Source organism: Gasterosteus aculeatus, chromosome 2 (assembly GCF_964276395.1).
Source record: "Gasterosteus aculeatus chromosome 2, fGasAcu3.hap1.1, whole genome shotgun sequence".
NCBI classification, from domain to species: Eukaryota; Metazoa; Chordata; class Actinopteri; order Perciformes; family Gasterosteidae; genus Gasterosteus; species Gasterosteus aculeatus.
In genome coordinates, this window is record NC_135689.1 from 24,043,525 (window position 1) to 24,067,118 (window position 23,594).

The window sequence follows — 23,594 nt, forward strand, 5'->3', positions numbered from 1 at the left end:
CATACTGAGAGAAGTAAACCAAAGTATAGACATTTTTACTTCCTGTTACCAGTAGATGGTGCTATGACTTTGGTTAAAAATTCCATTTACATGTCTTCAGGCCCAGAGTCTCATCAAACATGTGAAAATTGGAAAGGATCTGATCATGTGGAGGATCAACGGTTTATTTTTTCTTGGCGAAGGATCAACTTTGCCGATGCAACCACTCATCGCCGTTTATTGAATTCTTATAATATTGACAGTGAAGCATTATAAGGGTTAACCTGTGTCAGATTAGTCTGTGAGGAGCAGGGTGTAAAGTAAAAACATTTAACTTTCTCTTGCCACCAGATCGCCTAAGTCTAAGGTTAAAAATAGTCGTATGGATGTCTACAGGGTAAGATCGTCATGCCATATGAGAAATATGGAGCAGATTAGATAAAGTGAACAACTTCAACATCACAATTTTTGCCAATGCTCTGCGTGCACATAATTAAATATTTTTGCAAGCTTTATGCAAGGCAAGAATCTCAAGATCACATTGCTCAAATTTGAAAAGATTCAGAATTAATCTCTGGGAGGAGTTCGGTCTTTTACAACTCCAAAAAAAAAACAATGATATTAAACGATTTAAAAGCAGAGAACACATCCTAATTAACATTAGGGTGTGTTCAGGGGTTCAATGTTTACACATGTTACAAATTTGGTGAGGGCATAGTTCATTGAAACACAATAGGTTCTTTAACGACGTAGCATGTCGTAGCAAAGACCTTAAACAACCCCGGGAATGTGTGTGTCCTGGACCAACTCCCATCGGACCCGTCATTATTGATCTAATGCAGCTAGCTTTTTCCAGTTTGCTTCTAGACACCAGCAGCCAGGCTTTTATGTAACCCTGTGCTGATCCCTTCTCCAGTTTTCCACTGTTACCACAACTAGCAACCGGGGAGTGGGAAGAAACATGGAAACAATTTCCAGGCCCTGTGTGTATAAGACAGCCATGTAGGAGCAGAGCAATCCAGGTTAGAGGCCCAGCGCAGAAGTTCACAGCTAACTTGTTTTCTTTTTATGGAGATGAAGAGGAGTGCCTCTACATATGACATCACAAGAAACTTGAAACCGTCATTTGCAGTAGCCCTCCTACTCACTGCTTGCTCCCACATTTGCTCCCCACTCCCTGAGTGTTCTGTTCTTCTCTGTGGGTCTTCAACATCAGACCATTGGGACTATTTTCACAAACCCCACCTCTGATTCCAGGACTTCACCACACAAGTCCCCCCCTCTGCTTTAGAGGGGTCTGTTTCCTGCTATACAGGTCAGTCCTTGACTCCTTTCTTCTGGTTGCGGTAGAATTGCTTTGCTGCCACGTGGGTTGGCTAGTTGAGGGGTGGGGGGAGGAGAGGGGGTCTGCTCAGGAGTGAAGGACCCGAGGGAGAAGAGCTTAGCTCTGTTAATCAGTGTTTACAGGCTTCGCCTTTAAAAGTAGTTGTATTCTCAGGTTCAGCAGCTGTGCTCCAGATGTGGGACAATTCCAGTGAGATCATGGTTGACATGCTCAAAGTTACTTAGCAGTCCAGAAATAAGCTTGAGAATTTGTCTAATCACAATTTCCTATTGTTGAGTATTGATTTCCTAATTAATTTCCAGCCAGAGGGAATGTTGTGTTAACATACTTAGCCTGACAGTGGCATGTCTATTGTGTTATTATTTGTGCCATTTCATTTTTCAAAGACTGTTATGGATGGTAGATACCAGTTTCCAGGTGCAGATCATGTTCTGATAATAGTAATAAATAGGTTTAAAAAATAATTTAATGCATTGGTGCTTGAATCATGACGTGTACAGTATGTGTGTGTCAACCACAATAAATAAGGACTCAATCCAACTCAGACCCAAACCAAACCGTGTGATGTGACCGTCTGCAGCTGATGCCTCACGCCATACTGTAGAATAGGACACATTTTTAAAAGGACACATGCAAAAGGTGATAATATTATAGAAGCTGCAAATCCACACAGTCCAAGCTTGGAAAACCAGGCAGGGCCTCACTGTCACACATGTCCTTTCTGTTCACTCTCACCTCACTGTGTGGAGGACTCTGTGCGGTCTGTGTGTGTGTTACAGGCTGCCTTCTGTGCCTGTGTCTGTGGGCAAATGTATTTTTGTCATTAAATAAAAAACATTTTTACAAGTCTTACTTTTAGAAAAGTGGGTTGAACTGAGAGAATGTTCCTTCATGGAACATTACAGCATTATAGGAAAGATGACCATTACTCCAGTAGTGTGATGCTTGGATGGATATAATACACAAAACACAAATGGAAATGTAATAAACACAAATATATTTGGTCATGTACAAAGTAAACAAATGAGAATCTATGAGCTTTAGAACCGATAAGAGTATATTGTTTAACTTTGGTTAAAGCCAGCCTGTAAAGTTCATTCTGAACATCAAGCTCTCAAAAAGAAATGCAAAGGGTTCTCCCAAAGTGTCAAACTGTCAAAGAGTGTTCACTCCATTGGATCAAACCCTCATGTGGGAATGGTAGGATCGTACACTCCTGCAAAGTTTGACTTGTTTTTGTAGCACGAACAATGACAATGACCAATGACCTTTTGTAGTTGTTAATGCGTCTCTGTCCAAAAAGAATTGGCAGCAAACTCTTTAATGTGATTGGTGCACAGGATGGGTGGGTGCACCTGCATCACGATGAGTTGTACTGTATCAGGTGAGTAGGTCTCTTATCTTCTGTCCTGCTCACAACTCTTAAACTGATTCTCTCTATAGAAAAAATGGGTTCAAATCTGTGAAATAGTCTGAGCTGCATAAATGCCATAAGACCTAAGACCTAACACACTAACTTGATGAATGATGCATTGTATGGAGTTTAGAAAATTTCACAAACCCAGAACCCAAATCAATGTCTTTTTAACATAATTGAGCATATGGTGCAAATTGTGAGATTATCAATGTATTGTCTTTGATTTTGAGCACACACGCCTCATTCCAGAGTGAAGTTATCTAAAAGGTTTCTTCTCAATGTACTGCCACCACCTAAACTGCGAAACAACAGCATAATAAGTTCACACTGTTTCATTGAGTTCTACCTGTGAAACATGAATTCAAATAAAGCAATGCCAATGAAGTGCATGGAAATTTGAAAAGCGTCTCGGTGTAGAGACAGTATTTACAAATAGAGTCCATGTGACAGCTACTGTATGTCAACGCCTGAGGAACCAGCTCAGCGCTGTTTGCACAGCAAGGTTATTCTCAGCTGTTATCGCTATCTGTCGTTCGTCAAGTCTGCAGGTACGAGGTATCCACAACTGGAGCCATCTAAACGTGGCGCCCCTGCGACCTCTTATCGGTACAGGCACTCTGTTTTTTACTGGCTTTAGGAAATGTTTTAATATAATTCTGAACGGTTCAGTTCTGTTGGTCACTTGTTACATTTTATATCCGTAAAGAGCATGCACAGTTTTATTGATGATATTTACTCTATTTTCATACAACTTGTATTAAATTAATTGTGAAATATATGGCTAAATTGATCAATGATTGATTTTGTAATCATATCGTCTGATCTGAGGCCGCATGTTCTGGACACTCGGGTAAAGAGAGGGGCAGAGCTGTCAACTGATCACCATCTGGAGGATGGGGGAACACTCGGGACAGACCAGGTAAACCCAAGCATGTAGTGAGGGCAAACTGAGAACGTCTAGAGGAGGCCCCGGTCCAAAAGATTTTCAACTCACACCTCCAGCGGAGCTTCTCTCACATTCCTGTAGAGGTAGGGGACATTGAACCAGAGTGGTGTATGTTCAAAACCTCCATTGCTGAAGCCGCAGCAGTGAGTTGTGGCCTCAAGGTCTTAGGTGCAACAAGGGGCGGTAACCCTCGAACCCTGTGGTGGACACCGGTGGTCAAAAAAAAAAAGCAATCGGTGTTGGGGGGCTGTCTTGGATGACATGCCTCTTCAACATTGCGTGGAAGTCTGGAACAGTGCCAAAAGAGTGGCAGAACGGGGTGGTGGTACCCCTCTTCAAAAAGGGGGACCAGAGAGTGTGTGCCAATTACAGGGGTATCACACTACTCAGCCTCCCGGGTAAAGTCTACTCCAAGTTGCTGGAAAGGAGGGTTCGGCCAATAGTCGAACCAAGGATTGATGAGGAACAATGCGGTTTTCGTCCTGGTTGTGGAATGACGGACCAGCTCTTTACTCTTTCCAGGATCATTGAGGGGGCCTGGGAGTATCCTTATCCAGTCTACATGTGTTTTGTGGACTTGGAGATGACCCGGTCCCCCCTGAGAGAAACTGTGGGAGGTGCTGTGGGAGTACGGGGTGAGGAGGTCCTTGCTTGGGGCTATCCAATCCCTCTACGTCCAAAGCGAGTGTTTGGGGGCTCTGCAGTAAGTCGCAGGCGTTTCCGGTGTGGGTTGGCCTTCGCCAGGGCTGCGCCTTGTCACCAATCTTGTTTGTGGTCTTCATGGACAGGATATCGAGGCGTAGTCGGGGGGAGGAGAGTCTACAGTTTGGGGGGCTGCGGATCTCATCGCTGCTTTTTGCAGATGACGTGGTCCTGATGGCATCTTCTGTCTGTGACCTCCAACTCTCACTGGAGCGTTTCGCAGTCGAGTGTGAAGCGATCGGGATGAGGATTAGCACTTCTAAATCTGAGGCCATGGTTCTCAGCAGGAAACCGATGGATTGCCTACTCCATGTAGGGAATGTGTCCTTACCCCAAGTGAAGGTGTTCAAGTACCTCGTGGGTCTTGTTTACGAGTGAGGGGAAGATGGAGTGTGAGTTTAGCCGGAGAATCGAAGCAGCGGGGGCCGTATTGCACTCGCTTTACCGCACCGTTCTGACGAAAAGAGAACTGAGCCGGAAAGCAAAGCTCTCAATCTACCGGTCAATCTTCGTTCCTACCCTCACCTATGGTCATGAAGGATGGGTCATGACCGAAAGAACTAGGTCACGGGTACAAGCGGCCGAAATGGGTTTCCTCAGGAGAGTGGCTGGCGTCTCCCTTAGAGATCGGATGAGAAGCTCAGCCATTCTAGAGGAGCTCGGAGTAGAGCCGCTGCTCCGTTGTGTCGAAAGGAGCCAGTTGAGGTGGTTTGGGAATCTTGTGAGGATGCCCCCTGGGCGCCTCCCTAGGGAGGTGTTCCAGGCACGGCCAGCTGGGGAAGACCCAGGACTAGGCGGAGAGATTATATCTCTGCACTGGCCTGGGAATGCCTTGGGATCCCCCAGTCAGAGCTGTAGATGTGGCCTGGGAAAGGGAAGTTTGGGGTCCCCTGCTGGAGCTGTTGCCCCCGCGACCCGACCCCGGATAAGCGGCTGAAGATGGATGGATGGATGGCTAAATTGTAATAATGGTAATGGCCTTTACTTGTATATCCCTTTTTTAGTCTTCTGACCACTCAAAGCTTCCAACCCATTCACCCATTTACACCCATTCATTCACTTATGAGAAGAGTACACCTTCTACCAAGCTACCAAGGACACATCAACACACCAACTAGCAGTTAAGGGGATTGAACTGACAATCCTCTGAAAAAAAGACAACCCTGCTCTTCACTGAGCCGAAATGGCCAATAATAAAATTTCTAGAAACTTCTAGATTTCCCAACATCTCCCCACACAGGCCGTCCTCCTTCAGGCAAGGAGAAGTTTCTGGACGTTTGTCAGGATCCAGTACTTTGGATCAGCAATTGAACACTTTGGAGCGCTTGCCCCCAAAAGACAGACAAGTGGCACAGTAACGCTGGAGGGAGAGAGGTCTATGATGACTCTCTATTTCCTTTAACGGGGGCCAGTAAGTGGACCGGTCATGACTGCATCTTGGGCTGCTGGGCCAATTGCTTATCAACTGTGTGAGAAGGCCGAATCAAACCTGCCCTCAATGGTCTTGTGTCCTCACTCCACTGCAATGCTTTATGAATCCACTGTGTATGGCCTTCGATGCAATTCTATCTGCTCTCCTTTCACAGCCCACCAAACTCATTATATTTAGGCAAGGCAATTTTATTTGTATAGTGCTTTTCATACACAAGGCAGACTCAAAGTGCTTCACATCATAATATTTCATACAATAAAGTGAAAATAAACTGCAGGAATTAAAAGACAATTAAAAAATCTCATTTAAATTGTTTAATTAAATGCAGAGGTTAAAAGTGCAATGTAGGTAAAATTTAGCAGAAGGCGAAGCTGAACATAAAAGTTTTCAGTCTTGTTTTAAACGTGGTCAGAGTTGGGGCAAGTCTTAAATCTTCAGGAAGTTTATTCCAGCTGTTGCTGTTGTCCGGGGGTGCGTAGTAACTAAATGATGCTTTGCCATGATTTGTATTTACTCTGGGAATCACTAACAGATTGGTGTCAGAAGATCTTAGTGATCTTGAAGGCTTATGTAGTGGAAGCATATCAGTCATATACTTTGGCCCTATACCATGTAGTGATTTACATGTGAGCAGTAGGATTTTGAAATGAACTCGGGGACACGGAACACCTCCGCGGCCGTCGGCTCCGGCAGTTCGGGGACACGGAACACCTCCGCGGCCGTCGGCTCCGGCAGCTCGGGGACACGGAACACCTCCGCGGTCGTCGGCTCCGGCAGCTCGGGGACACGGAACACCTCCGCGGTCGTCGGCTCCGGCAGCTCGGGGACACGGAACACCTCCGCGGTCGTCGGCTCCGGCGGCTCGGGGACACGGAACACCTCCGCGGTCGTCGGCTCGGGGACACGGAACACCTCCGCGGTCGTCGGCTCCGGCGGCTCGGGGACACGGAACACCTCCGCGGTCGTCGGCTCCGGCGGCTCGGGGACACGGAACACCTCCGCAGTAGTCGCCGTCGGCTCGGGGACACGGAACACCTCCGCCGTCGGCTGCTCAGCCCCCCCCATAACCCCCCCCGTAGCCCCCCCCTCAAGGGCCGGATCCCAGACGGCCCTCAAATCACCAACGGGAGGGTGGGAGCCTGAGTCTCGGAGCAGGGACTGGGGGCGTCGGGGTCGTGAGTCTCGGAGCGGGGACTGAGGGCGTCGGGGTCGTGAGTCTCGGAGCGGGGACTGGGGGCGTCGGGGTCGTGAGTCTCGGAGCGGGGACTGGGAGCGTCGGGGTCGTGAGTCTCGGAGCGGGGACTGGCCGAGTCGGGGTCATGGCTGAGAGTCTCGGAGCGGGGACTGGTCGGGTCGGGGGCATGGAACGTGGGGCCGGTACTGGTCGGGTCGGGGGCATGGATCGTGGGGCCGGTACCGGGGGCATGGATCGTGGGGCCGGTACCGGGGGCATGGATCGTGGGGCCGGTACCGGGGGCATGGATCGTGGGGCCGGGGTCGGGGGCATGGATCGTGGCACTGGCTCGGGGGTCGGGGGCATGGATCGTGGCACTGGCTCGGGGGTCGGGGGCATGGATCGTGGCACTGGCTCGGGGGTCGGGGGCATGGATCGGGGCACTGGCTCGGGGGCATGGATCGGGGCGTCGGATCAGGGGTCATGGGCTTGGGTCGGGAGGCCGGGACGGGAATCTGCTGCGGCCCAGCGCGGGACATTTTGCGCTGCGACCGAGCGGGGTCGGGACGTCGCTGCAGCCCAGCGCTGGACATTGTGCGCTGCGACCGAGCGGGGTCGGGACGTCGCTGCGGCCCAGCGCTGGACATTGTGCGCTGCGGCCGAGCGTTGGGAGCATAGGTGGCCTGGAGTCGGACCGCAAGGTCCATTATCCGCTCCCAGTGAGAATCGCCGCCGGACGACCACGAAATGGCCTCCTCCTCTGGGGACCATGTGGTGGGCGGCGGATGGTGACCCAGATGCCTACTGAGGGCTCCAGATGGGGAGACGGAGTAGTACAGGTACCCAGCTGGAACCCCCGGGAGGACCGTTCCCCCATTACGGGCGGCCCGCTGGAGATTGTGTGGACCGCCCATTGCCAGACGGGTTCCCCTGAAGTCTTCCAGGGGAAAAAACTCTGCTGAGTCCTTCTTTGGTCGCGTCATTCTGTCAGGGACGTGGGTGGGAGGCAGGACTCAAACGCAGAGTTGTCAGGAAACAAAGACTTTAATAGTCAAAAGGCCAAAAACACAGGAACCGGGAGGAAAAACAGCAGGCAACATGTGTGACGAAAGACAATGACGCGACAAGTGACACAAGAGACACACGGCTTAAATACACAAGGGAGGTGCAGGTGATTGGACACAGGTGGAAACTATTAGACAATCACAGGGGATGACGGGACAAGGCAGGAAGTGAAGTTACCCGGGGACACGAGTGGCAGAAAACTACAAAATACAACAGGGAGTGAACCACACCGTGACAGACACACTGGGAGCCGATGTAAGGATTTAAGAATTGGTGTAATATGCTCACATTTTTTGGTCTTTGTTAGAACTCTAGCAGCAGCGTTCTGAACAAGCTGGAGCTGCCTGACAGTTTTTTTTGGAAGACCTGCAAGGAGACCATTACAATAGTCTAGCCTACTAGTTATAAAGACACGTACAAGTGTTTCTAAGTCTTGAGCTGACATGAGCCCTCTAAGTCGTGCTACATTTTTGAGGTGGTAGTAGGCCCATTTTGTTACTGATTTGATGTGACTCTCCAAGTGTAAATCTGAATCCATAATAACCCCCAGATTTCTGGCTTTATTTGATGTTTTCAGGGACAGAGAGTGAAGGTGTTGGGTTACTTTAAACCTTTCTTTTTTAGCACCAAATACAATGATCTCAGTTTTGTCTTCATTTAGTTGTAGGGAATTTTGACACATCGAGTCTTTGATTTGCTCAATGCACTGGCACAGAAGATCTATGGGGCGATAGTCGTTTGGTGATAGCGCTACATAGATTTGGGTGTCATCAGCGTAGCAATGGTGGTCAATTTTATTTTTTTGCATGATTTGTCCTAGTGGGAGCATGTAGATGTTGAATAAAGTCGGCCCTAAGATCGAACCTTGGGGGACTCCACACGTTACGTCGGTTGTTTCTGATACGAAGTCACAAATGGAAACAAGATAGTTCCTGTCTTGTAGATATGACCTGAACCAGCTTAAGACTGTGCCTGAGAGCCCCACACAGTTTTCCAACCTGTCCAGAAGTATTGAGTGGTCGACAGTATTCAATGCAGCACTGAGGTCTAATAGCATTAATATTGAAGTTTTGCCAGAGTCTGTGTTAAGACGGATGTCATTTACAACTTTAATAAGGGCCGTCTCGGTGCTATGAAGAGGTCGAAATCCTGACTGGAAGTTGTCGTGGCAGCCAGTTGAAGCCAGGAAGTGATTAAGTTGTTGTAGGACAACTTTCTCAATTATTTTACTTATGAAAGGTAGATTTGAAATTGGTCTGTAGTTGTTGATAATAGAGGCATCTAGGCTCCGCTTTTTTAGGAGAGGTTTAATAACTGCAGTTTTGAAAGCTTTTGGGAAATGTCCTGTCTGAATAGAGTTATTAACTATTTGCAATACGTCTGTTGCGAGGCAGTCAAAAACATTCTTAAAGAAGTTGGTAGGTAGAACATCAAGACAGCAGGTGGATGGTTTTAAATTTGTTACCGTTTCCACTAGAGTTTGAGAGTCTATGGCATTAAAGCTTGTCATCATTGCTGTGTTACTTTTGCCTAAATAGGGTGGTGATCCAACATTTTTGTTTGAGATATTAATGGCGCGTCTGATGCCTTCAATTTCATCAGTAAAAGAACGCAAACTCATTGAATTTCTGTGTGGAATGGAGTTCAGGTGGTATTTGTGTCGGGGGGTTGGTCAGTCTGTCAACAGTTTCAAATAGGGTTTTTGCCTTATTAGTGTTGTTGTTAATGATGTTGGAGAAGAATGTTTCCCTAGCACTTTTTAAGTCTAAATTGTAGGCCCGGAGGCGCTCTTTATAGATGTCATGGTGAATATGAAATTTTGTATTCCGCCAGATTCGTTCAGCCTTCCTGCACTCTCTTCTCTGGGCTGTTACAACAGCAGATTTTCTCCAGGGTGCCTTTTGCTTACTAGAACTGGTTTTAACCGTAACAGGTGCAATGTCATCTATAACATTCAAAATTTTGGAATTAAAGTTGTTTACAAGATTATCAACATGACATGGGATTAGAGGTGGTAACGAGGAGATGACATTTTTAAAGAGTACATTAGTATGTTCATTGATGTACCGTTTTAGAACTTTTCTTACACTCATTCTTACATTAAATGTGTACAGCCCATGAACTCCTTCACCAGCACTATAAGTGTAAAGTGGTTTCCTCTTTCCAATGCATATATAGTTTGTTTCATCAACAATGTTGTTCCTAAAGGACATTCTCATTGGTCCCAACCAGCTTCACAATGGCTCTTTGCACTTCGTTTGGATTCCAGAATTCTATCTCTCCTCCAAATTGATCCATCATCTGCAAACACATTTTCTACCAATACGTAATGCAATCCGCTTCACACTTGGGACAACTCTGTTTATCTTTCTGACTGCTGCTATATGCCTGTAGCTCTGGATTTATAGCAGCGAAGGCGGGGGAGGAATGTAGGACCTCACTGGGAAACTCGTCATCAGATTTGTGGCGCCTGTTGAGAGGCCTGTCCTCCCTTAACCAAAAAGAAGGGTTGGCGATTGGATCCCGGCTCTGCCTGTTGCATGTTGGGGTGTAGGGCAAGACACTTAACCCCAAGTTGCTCCCGTAGGTGTGACTATGTAAAGTTCATAGTTTCAATGTTACCTACTAACGGTCAGGTGTCGTATCTCCATACACACCTGGAGTGTAAAAGCGCTCTGAATGACATGAAAAGCGACCACCAAAATTATTTTTTAACTTGTGCCTCCAATACGGCCACCATGCGCCCCATGAGTCCAAGCAGGGATTGTGTGTCCGCTCTCATGTCCTGACACAAGGCATTATCCATTGCCTTGCTGTGCTGCAGGAACCTCTCATCTGCCCTTTCCAGATATTGAAGGATTTCCGAGGTACCATCTCACTTCCTTTTTCCTGTGTAGAACAATAATAATAAAAAACGAATACAGATCGTCAAGGTGTTGTCATAGCATCGCAAATAGTTGTTTTCAGCAGAGAATTACGCATGTGTATCTGCTATATTGATTATATTAAAAAAAAAGTATAGCATTATACTACATCAATAACACTTCAGATTTTGCTCATGTCCCGTAATAAACAGTATATCAACATTATATAGTATATAGCAAATTAATATCAGAACGACTTTATATTCTATTCTAAACTTTTATAAAAAGACATTTTAGGTAATATAATTGAATTTTGACATAAAGCATTTTGTATTGCTGTTCAGAAGTTAAATGGAGAAAAACATAAATATAAAACAATGTTTCAGTGCATCACAGTAATATACAATGTGTGTAATATATATGTAATATATAAGATATATATATATTACAGACACATCTCAATGTTTGCATAGTGTATGGTGTGATAATTTGAACATACCCCGTTCTGAAGATTTGCTACACGACGGCACGGGGGAGCTGCAGCCCAGCGGTGGCGGCAACTCAACGTTGTCTTCACGGTCGTTGATGGCAGACAGTTCTATAAACATACACACAAGATGACAGTGCTTTAACAGCTAAGAAACATGCTAAGATAAGAACAAGTCAAATAAAAACTGAACTTGTCATGATCAAGGCAAATTTGCTGCGGCGAATCATCCAGCATTGACTCGAGCATTATTGTGGCCGAGCTCAGCCCCCCGGTCACCTGGCATGCCGGCCTATCGCCGGCCTATCGCCGGGAACACAGTCGAGAACGTTGAAATGTGGATTTTGTCGCGGGCGCCCATTGCCGCTTCGACCGAGGTCCTTTTTTTGGTACCTATAGTCTTTAGTTTTTTTTAGTTTGTTTGTTATCTGGACGAGGCTCCGGTCAAAACCAGCTACAGCCATCTCTCTCTGAATCTGCTGCAAAACCGGTTTCGTCCGCGAAGCCCCATCTAACTTACTCAGGACTTCTGAAGAGGACCAGAGTGCAAGAAAGCAGCTTGTTTCCTCGTCTGACCAGTGCTGTTTTTGCCTAGTAGCGTCCATTGTGTTGTTGTTAGCTCGATTAGCTGCTATCGAAAAATGGCGGATCACAAAGTTTCGCTCGTCTTGTTGGTCACGGTAACCCCGCCCCCAGCCGCTGGCGTAAGCGGTTCTTACTTCTAGACCAGCAATGATATGGTGCTACTTAAGAACCACTTTTACTGGTTCGGAGCTGGTGCTTCGGTGGTGGAAAACCAAAGAACCGATTTGAAACTAGGCTCTGCTCCGAACTAGCACCAGTTCTGCCTTGGTGGAAAAGGGCCATGAGTGGATGAAGGACCAGGAGAGAGATAAACAAGCACATTTACCACTCAGAGTTTGTTGTGGTGTTCGTCTACAGGAATATTCATTCTCACTCTCTGTGTCCCTCAATTCTCACGCACAGATTGGCCCAAAGATTATTTTGTTTTTCCTCTTCTTTTGCTCGACATAACAGTATTATCAATAGGATTGGAACCTTTAATGTTTATCAATAACTACATTTTTGCTTGCGGTTTTCACCAAAGTCGTTGTTTCTAGATACGTCTAGAATATCTGTCACACACTTTTTTAAACATGCTCATTTATTTTTCTTACTGTAGATCATGGCCAGCATGATTGAAACTACCCAGTAGCAGTCCCACCCAGTAATCTATCACCCAGTTTTAGATTGTAGCGGCTGTGCAGACTTTGGTTCCAGCCAAAGCATTTGTAAGCAGTTTACATTTCAATGAGGTCAGTGTTCTACATTTAAATGTACAATCATTCTGCATGACCTCTTATTAAGATGCTTGAGTTGTGTTTCTTCTTTTGCAGATTTATCCTTTCAATCCCTTTTCATTCTTTAAAATGATTCCATCTGACTGAATCGTCCCAGTCATAAGTATGGAGCTGCAGAAGCTTTCCAATGGAAATCACCACTGTGACGAGGATGCACCTGTGGAGGGAGGGTACGTTTTCCGACACATTCTGAAGCCTTGGCGATTCATTTTTTCAAATCATTTCAGGTTTATATATTTCTTTGTGATGGATATTACAGAATTGCACCAGAAGAAGAAAAGTTCCTGCAGCAGAGTGATGGATCAAAGAGACCTCAGTTCACAGATGTGAGTATGAGACAAAGGCTCAGTTCACTTATAGTACAATTGAGAAAGACAAATCACATTGATTTTTTACATTTTTTTTACTGTTATGGCACAGATCTTAGTCTACAGGTGGCCATAATGTGACTGCAAGTCCTCCATACAGTGGGCCACACAGCTTATGGCTTAACTATGACTGATCAGCACGTCTAATTACACCTTATCCTCTATTGTTTGGAGTCGGAGCGCGGTTGTCATGTCGACCAGCAGCCTGTGCCTGGTTCATTCATTCAGTTTCTAAAATAACTGTTAATTTAACTATATGATAAAAATATAGAGAAATATGCCTTTTTATATTAACAAAAGGGTAATGCGGGCTTTCTTATGGCAAGATGAAGGCCCAACATGTACAGATCATTTTTGGGAGAAATTTCATGACTTTATAGAATAGTGCACACTTGACATGCCAGAAAATTCTCTGGGAGGAAACCAGCCAGGGACATGATCAGTAACCCTCCAAGCCTCCAAGTCTGTTTAGAAGATGACATGAAAAACTCGGACCACGTCCACAAAGAATGTCCATACAACCCCTGACAGCGACTGGCATAACGTTGTTCAGGGGAACATTTTCATTAATTCCTGTGCTATCGGAGGTCTCCTGCATCAGGGGCCACATTTTGAGGACAGTGATAACGGAAGTCGGGGGTTTGACCAAAACAACCTTGTGTGAGCCCTGATCAGTTCAAGATATAATATGTACTATACCTTTATTACTGGCTTATACCACTAAAAAGCCTGCAGATTAACGCAGTACTTATTGACTTACTGTAGTTAGTGTATAAAAAGTAAGTACTTACTGCATTAAAATACAGGACGTCCATCACATCCGATGTAAAAAAAGTACATACAGTTGTGGTCAAAAGTTTACATACACTTGTAAAGAACATAATGTCATGGCTCTCTTGAGTTTCCAGTTATTTCTACAACTCTGATTTTTCTCTGATAGAGTGATTGGAACAGATACTTCTCTGTCACAAAAAACATTCATGAAGTTTGGTTCTTTTATAACTTTATTATGGGTTAACAGAAAAAGTGACAAAATCTGCTGGGTCAAAAATAACGGGAAACTCAAGAGAGCCGTGACATTATGTTCTTTACAAGTGTACGTAAACGTTTGACCACAACTGTATCTAATATACGTTGTTGATGTGGTTTGTAATTAAGCTCTGAATTGCTTCTCAGGGATCTCGATTGGCTTTAGCTTTTTCACTTAGTCCAAATTTCTCCAATACCTGGAATAGAAAATTCCAGTTTACCCTGTCGAATGCCTTTTCTGCATCAAGGCTTATTAAGGATGCCGTAATGTTTTTACTATTAATGTGTTCAATTATATGTAGTGTTCTCCGTATGTCATCCTGGGTTTGGCGCCCCTTGATGAAGCCTGTCTGGTCCTCATCTGTAATGTCCTTCATATCTTTTTGCAGTAATCGAGGTATACAAATTACAGTCTATATTAAGTACTGATATAGGTCTATACCCAGAGCAGCAATCACTATTTGTTAGGAATCACTGTTATTATGGGGATCTATTTGTTTACCCGCAGTTTGCTCTATTTCTCTTTTTGTAATAGGGGAGGTCAAAAGGTCGTTGTGATCAGTCCTAATTACTAGTAGGTCTAGTGTCTCTAGGAAAGTGTTAATTAGTTTTTTGTCAGCAGCTGGGGGTTGACTATACAAGTTTAGATAATAGTTCCTGAAAGTGTTTTCAATCTCTTTCAGTTCGTACAATATTACATTTATTTCTGGATCCTTTATCTTATGTATCGTCCTGTCTGCCTGTTGTTTTTGCAGTCTTTTTGCCAATAATTTATTTGCTTTGGGTCCCACCTCGTAGTAGGATTGTTTAAAAAATAATCCATAACATTTTTTTCTCCCGAGGTTTTAACTCAACGTTGAGATAAACTGCGCAGTGATCAGGCATGTCTGCTGTTCCAATTTCTCATTCCCTAACTCTGTGTATGTCCTTTTTATTCATAAAAAAGTAGTCAATTCTAGCGTAACTTGGGTTTTCATACGAAAATTATATTAAACAGAACATTATTCATAAGTATGCAGTATCATAACTACATCTCTTCCGTTTATATCAAATTAAGCCGTTTGAAAATTGGTTATTATTATTTAAAGTACATGTACCACTACCAACACAATGTTATGGGTGAGCGAGCTGAACGTACAGAGATGGCTGCCATGTGCAGACGTCTAGCCTTTCATATAGGTCTATGGTCTGTCTAGCCTGCCCAAACAGGCAGGCAGGAACGAGAGGCAGGCCGGACGATTGACAATGACGCGACAAGTGACAGGAGACACACACGGGTTAAATACACCAGGGAGGTGCAGGTGATCGGACACAGGTGGAAACAATCACAGAAATCACCAGAAAACTACAAAATAAGACAGGAAATAAAACCACACCGTGACAGCCTCACTTAGAAGCCTACAGTTCAAACCTACCGAGGCCTGTGGGTCAGAGGGACAGAACGCAGCTCATGGAATGGCCGATACATGGTGAAGGAAACTAATTGGTAACCAGGAAATAGTTAACCCTCTGCCCACCATGTCCTGGGATAGAGAGAGAGATCTTTAGGATTGTATAAAACATAAGAGCAGTTTCTAAGCTGGAAACGCACAGCTGTGAATATTATGTTGCACTTCTACCAATTAATCCCCCTAAATGTTTAACTGTATTCAACATCATGCCATCTGTATGTCAATTTTTACATTTTGTACTGATCTACAATCACCATATTTACCTGATATTGTGTGTCGGTGCTTGTTTGGCTGCACACATATTGCAGCAATAAATAAACTAAACTGTTTTCACAATCCAGGAAACACGGACTTCTCCCCAAAATAGAACACCAATTTAAGAGACTGTATTGGACATGGCAGCATGGTTTACGCGTTGACTCTACTATACATGTCATGTAACAATACACATCCTACCATGAAATCTTCATGGTGATTGTGTCTTAGAAGTTGATATGCAAGTCTTGCATGTTTTCCAGTTTGAGGGTAAAACCTCCATTGGGATGTCTGTCTTCAATCTGAGCAATGCTATCATGGGCAGCGGCATCCTTGGTCTGTCATACGCCATGTCCAACACCGGCATCGTCCTTTTCCTGTGAGTATCAGAAAGCAACACTCGGGCTGCACAACTCATTCACACGTTGTGTGCCTCAGGGATTCCTTGGAAACAGACCGTCAGTAACAAACAGTGACACAAGAACCACGGTCAATATTGCATTACACTTATGCTTGTACACTTTGCTTATGCTTGGTTTAATATCTAAAGTTATTGTAATGCCCCATCAAATGTTATCAAATGTTAATAAGATGGCATTCAGGTGATTTGCCTCAAATCTGTAATGCCAACTGCTGGTCTCTTTAGTACCAAAATACTGAATCAATCATATAGGAACATATAGGAATGACATTAATGACATTAATGACATACCTTGCCTCTCTGTGTATTACAGGATCCTGCTAACATGTATTGCCTGTCTGTCCTGTTACTCCGTCCATCTGCTTCTACGTAGTGCTGGAGTTGTGGGTGAGGCTTCATAAATGGTGAAAATATAGTTTCCATAGGCTCCTTCTTCTTGTTCTTCACTTGCCATCTCTTGTAGAGGCCAACTGGCAGTCCTGTACGTGTGTCAGAATGTCGGCAGCCAGTTGACATGGTTCCCTGTTACTTCAGGTATTCGTGCCTATGAGCAGCTTGGCATGAGAGCTTTTGGTCATCCAGGGAAGATCATTGCAGCAGTCGTCATTACATTGCATAACATTGGAGGTAAGACACCTGTAATTAAGTAAGGTAACTGTCATGTGAGTAGTTGGGGATCATACGTCCTCCCGTGGGAACCACATATGCCAGAACATACGTTTTTATGGATCATGTAAGGACATGTGACCATGCACACAAATAGTCCCATTTCAACTCAGTACCAGGCCGCACAGAAAGAATTATTATTTTTTTGTCATTTTTTCCAAAAAATGTTTATGTTGAACAATGACTGGATTCTCTCCCAATTACATGCGCCTATCCCTCTTGACACCTTTCTCAAGCTTCATCCAAGCGTCTTCTTACCCATTTACAATTGTCCACTCCTTGCTGCGCACGGCAAGGTGGGGGACCCCTAATAGACTCTCTTTGTTCAGGCTGTGGATGTTTCCCTCCCCTTCAGGCATGTCCAGTTACCTGTTCATAGTCAAATCTGAGTTACCTCTGGTCATCCAAGCCTTTCTTGGCCAAACATCCAGCTCTGGGTGAGTACCTGTGTGACACTCACTATCAGTCACATCTGCATGGGCCCATTCCAGAGGTAAGTTCAAGATGGAAGATGAAAGACGAATTCAACATGTCTGCCTATGTACGTTTTGACTGCCCTACTCTCACATCCCATACATCTAGTTCAAGTATTCAAATAAAGCACAAACATGAACATAAAGTAAAGTAGTACAACTGAAGTAAAACTTTGGGCAACCAAAATGTGAAAATAATCACATAATAATGTAATAATTCATTAAACTTGATACGGTTAAAGTTCTATACAAAAACACAAACAACCCCTGGACTGGAAAAATTGGTGGAGACCTGTCAATCATAAGTTAGCTCCACCTTGGTCTATTTGACTCTAAATGGACCGTAGCTACTAAAAGAACATCATGCTGTGTTGAAGAAAACTAGAGATTGAGGTCATGATTATGAGGTCACTCATGTTTACAGTGTTTACTGGGGGAATAAATCAAGAGAGACGAGCACCATCGTGATCAAAAAGGTGCACGGGATAGATGTTGCGTTGAGAGTTTGTCACGTGAATGTAGTACTGATCCAAACTGTGGGGATGAAGGATCGTGTAAGGAGCCAGAGAATAGAGCTCTGAGGCGTAAAACATACACACAGTCCTTGTTTGTAGATGTATTCATGGTTGGTTGAGTCGAAACATGTAATTTGATGGCATTAAGAAACACAGACTATCATCAACCTTATACTTTAACACGTTTGGAAATAGATGTATTAAGTTAGACAAAGAAATGACAGTCTGAAAAACATGTCGGAGAGTGGGTGGGCCTGAGCCATCAGAGATGTATTTGGGTTGTACTCTGGAGCACAAACCGATATCATTGTGATATCTGATACCTGATATTCTTATTCCTATCTGACTTTTTTGTACCAAATATTTTTTGGTTTTCATTTAAAACAGCTCTAAAATAGATGCACTCTATAATCCAGCATTCAGTTGTCCTAAATGTTTTATTTGAGTAAAGCTTGATATGAAAGGATGACACCACTGCTCTGAAGAAAGTCCCATCACTCTTCTTTTATGTCTCCCATTACCTACAGTCAAAGCCTGACGGACACATTCAAACAGGGGTTTCCTGCTTTGCTGTTGGGAAACCCCTGGGAAATGGTTGACTCCACTAGACTCAGTGGAATCTCCATAGCCCCCAGTAGAAACACTAATGCTCTGTGTTCAGGAATTGAAGAGCCTGCTTCATACAATATTACACTACCAGGGTACAAACTGCAGCCTCACTCTCATCTGCTGCGTGCTACTTCATTGATTAGATCTGACTCAGATTACTGAACAGAAAGCTGATGTGACCTTTTTTCTACCTGCTGAGCTACTTGTATGACTCTCACCTTGTGAGTGGGTATCCTAGATTATCAAGAGCTGCCCTGCAGTGACACCTGCCCACCAGGATAACATTCACACAGTGATGACAGGAGCTGCCCTGCAGTAACACCTGCCCATCAGAACTAACATTCACACACCGTAGTCACAGCTACGTGTCTCGTGACACGTGGACATGCAGCGTCAGGGAGCTGGGGATCGACCCGATCTACCACGGAAACAGTGGCCCATGTTTGAGTTTTACACTTGTGTATCTGTGTGTATGTGTGATGTCTTGAACAGCGAATGGTTCATGAATGGAAACTACCTGATCATCATCGTCACTCTCTGCATCATCCTCCCATTGGCCCTGATGAAACACCTGGGTATGACGCACTCCCTCAATAATCGGTCACCCATGGTTTTTATGTACAGTGATTATTTCAAGAGAATTTAACACAACATTTACAACTTTGTATGAAAGTCCTGTCTAGTTGTTGGGCTGCTGTTATGTCTTATCCAGATGCCTCTTAAGACCCCATGTAGACCTGGGACTATACAAAAATCCATATACATCTGATTGCCACTATTGTCTCAATAATCCCTAAAAATGTTCTAAATGCCACTAAAACATGTTATAAAATGATTACATTAAAATGGAGTGTATTGAGATGGAGAGTCAGGAACAATGGATTATTAAACCTCAGTATAATATTAGCATCATCTTTTTTTTTATTCTTCTTTTCAAATTTTCAACATCACAACACTATCCCCCTGTATCAAAAGTGACTTGCTGAATAAAGGTTAACATTTCTTTTTTGAACTTATATAGTAGACAAAAGATTGAAAGATGGAAAATCGCACAGCACATTATTAAGATCTTTTTTTTTTGGTGTCCCACAGGGTATCTTGGCTATACCAGCGGCTTCTCTCTGTCCTGCATGGTCTTCTTCCTCTCTGCGGTGAGTGGGGGGCTCTGGTCACCATGTCCTACCCAACCAAGGCATACGCTGTTTTGCATATCATTTGTAATGTATGATTTTGGGCTATACAAACCCTAGGGTTAAGTCCTTAAAATCTCCACCACTGTATTTATCATGTTATCATTTTCTTGCACACAACTACTGTATCAAATAAGTTGATGTGTTTATTATGACACAATATCCACTTGTTCTCCCTCCTCAAGCTCTCTTAATCTGTTCCATCAGGTTATTTACAAGAAATTCAACATTGCTTGCCCTCTTGAAGTGTTTGGCAACTACTCTGTGAACGCAGCTGTCTCAGAGGACACATGTGCTGCAAAATTCTTTACCATCAACCAAGAGGTCAGAGATGAACTCCCTGAAGGCACACAGAAATTACAAACTGCATTTTAACTGTTCATTTACGAGCTCTGTTCAGAGGCCTGTGCTGTGGTCTGAACACTTGTGTGACCAGGAACCATTCGTGGGTGCATCGTGTTACGCATGCACGGCTGGACAGGGCTCAATATCCTTCCTGGAAAGCTACCTAGTGAATTTACTATGACTTCATTTACAGACAGCGTATACTATCCCCATCCTGGCATTTGCTTTTGTTTGTCACCCTGAAGTGCTTCCCATCTACACTGAACTGAGCAAGTAAGACGCACACGTTATTGGATTCTCACATTCTTCAGATACAGAATGCAATCCCACAGCTAAAAGGAAAGAAGACTTTTAACTGAAACTTAAAGACGCATGACTTCAACGTGGACAGTATGTCGCCCCCTACCTAAAATGAGTTTGACACCCCTGCTCTATAACATGTCTTGTCTTGCTGCGGCGTGAATTACCGTAAATATTCTAATGTTTAGTCGTCAAGTCTGATATGTAGAGTGAATATTTAACATTTAGATCTATATTTAACATTTAGATTTACATTTAACATTTATATATACCATTTATATTTAACATTTAGATATAACATTTAACATTTAGATTTACATTTAACATTTAGATATACCATTTAACATTTAGATTTAACATTTACCATTTACATTTAGATTTAACATTTAGATTTACATTTAACATTTAGATTTAACATTTAGATTTAGATTTAGATTTATATTTACATTTAGATTTAACATTTAACATTTATATTATTTAACAACTTTGTGTTACTGACAAACATTATCCTTGGAAAAGTTATTGCATGAATTTACATGAATTTCTAAATGTTTGAAAAAGTGACATATGAATATTGTCGTGCTTTTTTGCTCATATGATAATGCTAAATGTAGTAGAACTACACAGGATTTTAAAACGTGCAACATTTTACAAACGGCGGCCATACTGGTACAAACATCTGCCTCCTTGTTTCCCTTCAGCCCAACCAAGAGAAGAATGCAGAGTATTGGCAACATTTCCATCCTGGGCATGTTTGTTATGTACTCCTTCACCGCCACATTTGGCTATCTGACCTTCTATGGTAAGAGTAACGTCTCTGCATGATGTAGTTGTGATTAATGATAATGGGCCCTCAAATGTCTGTGCGTGTGTGTGCAGAGAACACTGAAGCAGAGCTCCTCCATACCTACAGTAAGGTGGACCCTCTGGACACTCTCATCCTATGTGTCCGTGTGGCCGTCCTGGTGGCCGTCGCTCTGACTGTACCGGTGGTCTTATTTCCTGTAAGAACACGTCTGGCCTTCATGCACACAACCAGCAGAAAAGCCTGCGCTTTTTGTTCTAAAGTACATAGAACAGTAAAGAATTCTCACTTCTCAAACATCTAAAGGTCAGTCTCCAAGGAAGGCCTAGTAAGAACACTTTGAGTGGATTTAGGTCACATGGGTCATTCAGTCTAAATTACTGAATGAGCCATAAGTACAGGCAGTACAAGAACATGTGTGTATCCACCTCTATCTACCTTCTGTTAATGTTTCACATCAAAACACTACCCGGAAAGGGAGTGTAACCCTTAAGGTGCGGGAGGGCTTTTAATGGTTTACTGGTGACTGCTCTCTTTGTAACTGGGACAATAATGGAACTGAGCCATCGGTATTAGTTTCACCTGAGCTTCTAAACAAGTTAGAATTAGGTCAAATGCATTTAAGGAATCCTATATAAACATTGGAAATGACAATAGCTAAATTACAAGATTTTGAATTATGTTTGTGTTTATTTATTTTCTTATTTTCTTGGTAAATGCGATTCACTTTGTACACCAACATTCCTAAATGCCCCAAACAGACCTAGATTCTACGACAACTTTTAAGTCATCATATTTTGATTCTGATGAATCATTGTGCAGATATGAAATGTTCCGGTGTCTGACACACTGACTTTATCGGCCCCCACGTCTGTGTTTCTGTCAGATCCGTCGGGCCCTTCTGCAGCTGCTGTTTCCAGGGAGACCCTTCCACTGGCTACGTCACATCGCCATCGCCATGATCCTGCTCTTTGTGGTCAACCTGCTGGTTATCCTCGTCCCCAACATCCGAGACATCTTTGGCATTACTGGTGGGATGTTACACTTGGAAGCATTAACATTGCCTGAAAAAAAGGACATTTATAAAGAGACATTTCCCACTCAAATTAGACTTTTTCCCCCATTAAATCTATACTATGTAGCTTTTTAAATATTGTGCATTATCATTTTGCGTAGTTGCTTGTTCAGGTAAGTGCACTTTAAGATACTACAGTTGGTTCACGAAGAAGCCTCATGAGTTCTGAGTTAAAGTGAGTCTTTATAACTTACTGAATGGAAGTAGAGGTAAGGTGCAGAAAGTGAGAGAAATTAATCAGTAATCAGTTGAACGGCAATTGGTATCTAAAATTTGCGAGTTAACATTAGCCTCCATTAGTTAGACTGTTGCAGTGAATTTCCCGAGGGTATTAACTTGGTATATTATATATTATCGCTATTATTAAAAGCGGGCACGGAGTGTGGAGTCACTCTTTGGGTTTAATACAGTCAACAGGATTCTGCGAGATGAATTTTGCTTTACAATGAGATTATTTCTGGTGGGTCCTCTGTGTCCAGGGGCAACCACTGCTCCCAGTCTGATATTCATCCTTCCTGGACTGTTCTACATTCGCATCATCCCCATTGACCAGGAGCCATTGAACTCGAGACCAAAGATTCAGGTAGGTTTAAGTTACTCTCTGACCCAACAGCAGTTAATGCTGATTCTACTCGTGACGTGTCTTCTTTGGGTTTTCAGGCTGCGTGTTTCACAGCCCTGGGTTTCATATTCATGATCATGAGCGTGACATTCATCGGGCTCGACTGGATGAGCGGAGAAAAGCGAAATATCGGCGGCCACTGAAGCGTCCCTGCAGCCCCCCAGCAGCCCACTGCTGCACCCCTCCTCCAGCAGCAGGTAGAAGCAAGCTTCCATCTGCCGCTGGCAGCCCGGGGATATTGTTGGACGGTTTTGATCAACCATAATGACAACCATTCCTCCACAGGGATGAGAGGAGCCCCGTCTTGACCCGTGACCCACCCAGGTCAACATATGCACCATCCGCCACAGGTGGTGTTCTTCGATCTACACAACGTGGGTGTCTGTCCTAACGGCGACTAGATGTGGTGTATATTCATCAACCAGGGTCCATAGGGAACATGTGTTCAGTAGATAACATTTATTTGCTTGATAAAAATACAATTTATTTTAAAATAGGTCCCATCATTTTGTTGTTATAAACAAATATTGATTTGTATAAAGTATTGTGTACTTTGATTCTGCACAGCAATATTTGGTCAAATTATTTTGGTCATCAGCCAAAGCCAGACATAATGTGAATGCAACTGCAAACTAATTCATTTTGGAATTTATTCTGGATAGCATATGTGGGTATTATTCAATAAACAATCAACAAAA

At 43.7% G+C, this 23,594-nt stretch overlaps 1 protein-coding gene across 2 annotated transcripts; it reads left to right on the forward strand.

The window, feature by feature from the left end:
* The first annotated feature begins 939 nt into the window (after positions 1–939).
* On the forward strand, positions 940–23,594 carry slc38a5b (solute carrier family 38 member 5b). 2 transcript variants are annotated; one of them, XM_040193177.2, is made up of 17 exons: positions 940–1,294; positions 12,809–12,942; positions 13,032–13,098; positions 16,139–16,254; positions 16,610–16,683; positions 16,831–16,923; positions 17,318–17,399; positions 19,052–19,134; positions 19,652–19,710; positions 19,957–20,073; positions 20,288–20,367; positions 21,096–21,196; positions 21,274–21,398; positions 22,086–22,230; positions 22,754–22,857; positions 22,935–23,093; positions 23,182–23,594. In XM_040193177.2, exons 2-16 carry the CDS (start codon positions 12,878–12,880, stop codon positions 23,037–23,039), a joined length of 1,416 nt encoding a protein of 471 aa, XP_040049111.1. In that variant the 5' UTR covers positions 940–1,294; positions 12,809–12,877; the 3' UTR covers positions 23,040–23,093; positions 23,182–23,594. The 2 variants fall into 2 exon arrangements, with proteins under 2 accessions (XP_040049111.1, XP_040049112.1); XM_040193178.2 differs by lacking the exon at positions 940–1,294 and adding an exon at positions 12,616–12,727.

What these genes read in the sequence shown, in the direction of transcription:
- slc38a5b (XM_040193177.2), top strand. Translation starts at nt 12,878, where the DNA reads ATGGAGCTGCAGAAGCTTTCCAATGGAAATCACCACTGTGACGAGGAT. An exon ending in GGCCAAACATCCAGCTCTGG is followed by an intron (nt 17,400 to 19,051) that starts GTGAGTACCTGT and finishes TGTCTTGAACAG; the next exon opens with CGAATGGTTCATGAATGGAA. An exon ending in TGGCTATCTGACCTTCTATG is followed by an intron (nt 21,197 to 21,273) that starts GTAAGAGTAACG and finishes GTGTGTGTGCAG; the next exon opens with AGAACACTGAAGCAGAGCTC.